Source organism: Nematostella vectensis, chromosome 14 (assembly GCF_932526225.1).
Source record: "Nematostella vectensis chromosome 14, jaNemVect1.1, whole genome shotgun sequence".
Taxonomy (NCBI): Eukaryota; Metazoa; Cnidaria; class Anthozoa; order Actiniaria; family Edwardsiidae; genus Nematostella; species Nematostella vectensis.
The window spans coordinates 14,295,121-14,296,660 of record NC_064047.1 but is presented as its reverse complement, the minus strand read 5'-3'; the positions used below and the strand labels follow the sequence as shown (position 1 = coordinate 14,296,660).

The window sequence follows — 1,540 nt, the reverse complement described above, 5'->3', positions numbered from 1 at the left end:
CGTCATGGTTGTCAATCGTTAGACGTCATGGTTGTCACACGTTAGACGTCATGGTTGTCGCTCGTTAGACGTCATGGTTGTTACTCGTTAGACGTCATGGTTGTCGCTCGTTAGACGTCATGGTTGTCGCTCGTTAGACGTCATGACTGTTAATTCACTCGTTAGATGTCATAGTTGTTACTCGTTAGACGCCATGGTTGTCGCTCGTTAGACGTCATGGTTGTCACTCGTTAGACGCCATGGTTGTCCATAGTTGTCAATTCACTTGTTCAAAATGCCTTTTGAGCGAGGAGTGTTATTATGAGCCACAAGTTTTTGCAAGCGTGATGAAATGACTTCAATGAGATAAGTCCTTATGTTAACATTGTCGTGATATTTTTACAACGACGAGATGGGCCCTAAAAATAGCCGTCAACTGAAATAAGTTTTAGCTTTGGCTTAGCGATGAACTTTGGATAATAATTTTTGCTTTTTCAAAAAGAAAGCAAAAATAAAAATGCTCAATATTCACAATTTATTTTATATAAAACTCTAGCTCAAATCTATTTACAAGGAATATATAATATCATACACACAAAATTCAACCCTTCAAACGGGCTCCATTATGGAGCGGCCATATCCTTCCTTGTCAGCGGCAGCATTGCGAGCATGCGTGATTAAGCTTCACTGGAACAAATGACTTCAGCTGACGAGCGTAAGAGAGAACGGATCGTCCGGAAGAAACGTCGTTTGTGCTGGGGATAGAATAGAATAAAAAATAATGGTTCTATGTCAGGCATACCTTTTAGGCTCTACGTCACACGTTCACATCCAGGGTGGAACTTGTCTCAAGTCGCACACACCATATCACACGTGATGTTTTTCTAGCGACTTAAAGAATTTTTTTGCGGACAATAACATATACCTGATAGGAATTCGGAACCAGAACTCGTAGCATATTCCTTCCAATTAGTGAGATACCTAAGGAAACACAAAACGGTAGAGAGATACATTAAAACGAGACTTTTTAAAAAAAAAAACACACCAAAGAATTCCCCGATACGTAATTACCAACCACCGTCCTCTCCCTTTTACTTACTTACCACAAGGCCTGGTTACTTACCACAAGGCCTGGTTACTTACCACAAGACCTGGTTACTTACCCCAAGGCCTGGTTCAAATACCCAGGGTTAAACCACCCTCTTGTTTGAAAACAGTGAATTAATTTTTCATACTATTTCCAACTCTTAATAACTTTTAATTATCAAAAACCAGCGCTGGTACCCTTCCACTCTCTCCTGCCCGACTAATTATCAGAACCCCTCCCACGCCTTCGCTACTACTTACTCATCAAAGTTGAGCCCGCTGGTCCATTCCAGCAGTTCGTCTACTTCCCAGTCCTCCACGGCATCGGTACCACGTGTCTCCGCGGCGTTTACCATCCCGTGCGCCACTGTTTCTATGATGGTCTGAGTATCGGGGTCTTGGTCTTTCTTGGCTTGCAGCATGCCCTGTTTGTACCTTGGATTGAAACATTGAAAACTAAGATCAACATGGGACA

General features: G+C 42.2%; 1 protein-coding gene across 1 annotated transcript in view; it reads right to left on the bottom strand.

The window, feature by feature from the left end:
- Nucleotides 1-500: 500 nt before the first annotated feature.
- LOC116611735 (protein MFI) overlaps nt 501-1,540 on the bottom strand; it is a 14,204-nt gene continuing 13,164 nt past the window's right edge. Inside the window, exons 12-14 of the mRNA XM_032372240.2 lie at nt 1,327-1,500; nt 905-960; nt 501-734 (exon numbers count right to left, since the gene is read on the bottom strand). Of these exons, the coding sequence (XP_032228131.1) occupies nt 682-734; nt 905-960; nt 1,327-1,500 (283 nt within the window). The 3' untranslated portion in view covers nt 501-681. The remainder of the gene's footprint in view (nt 735-904; nt 961-1,326; nt 1,501-1,540) is intronic.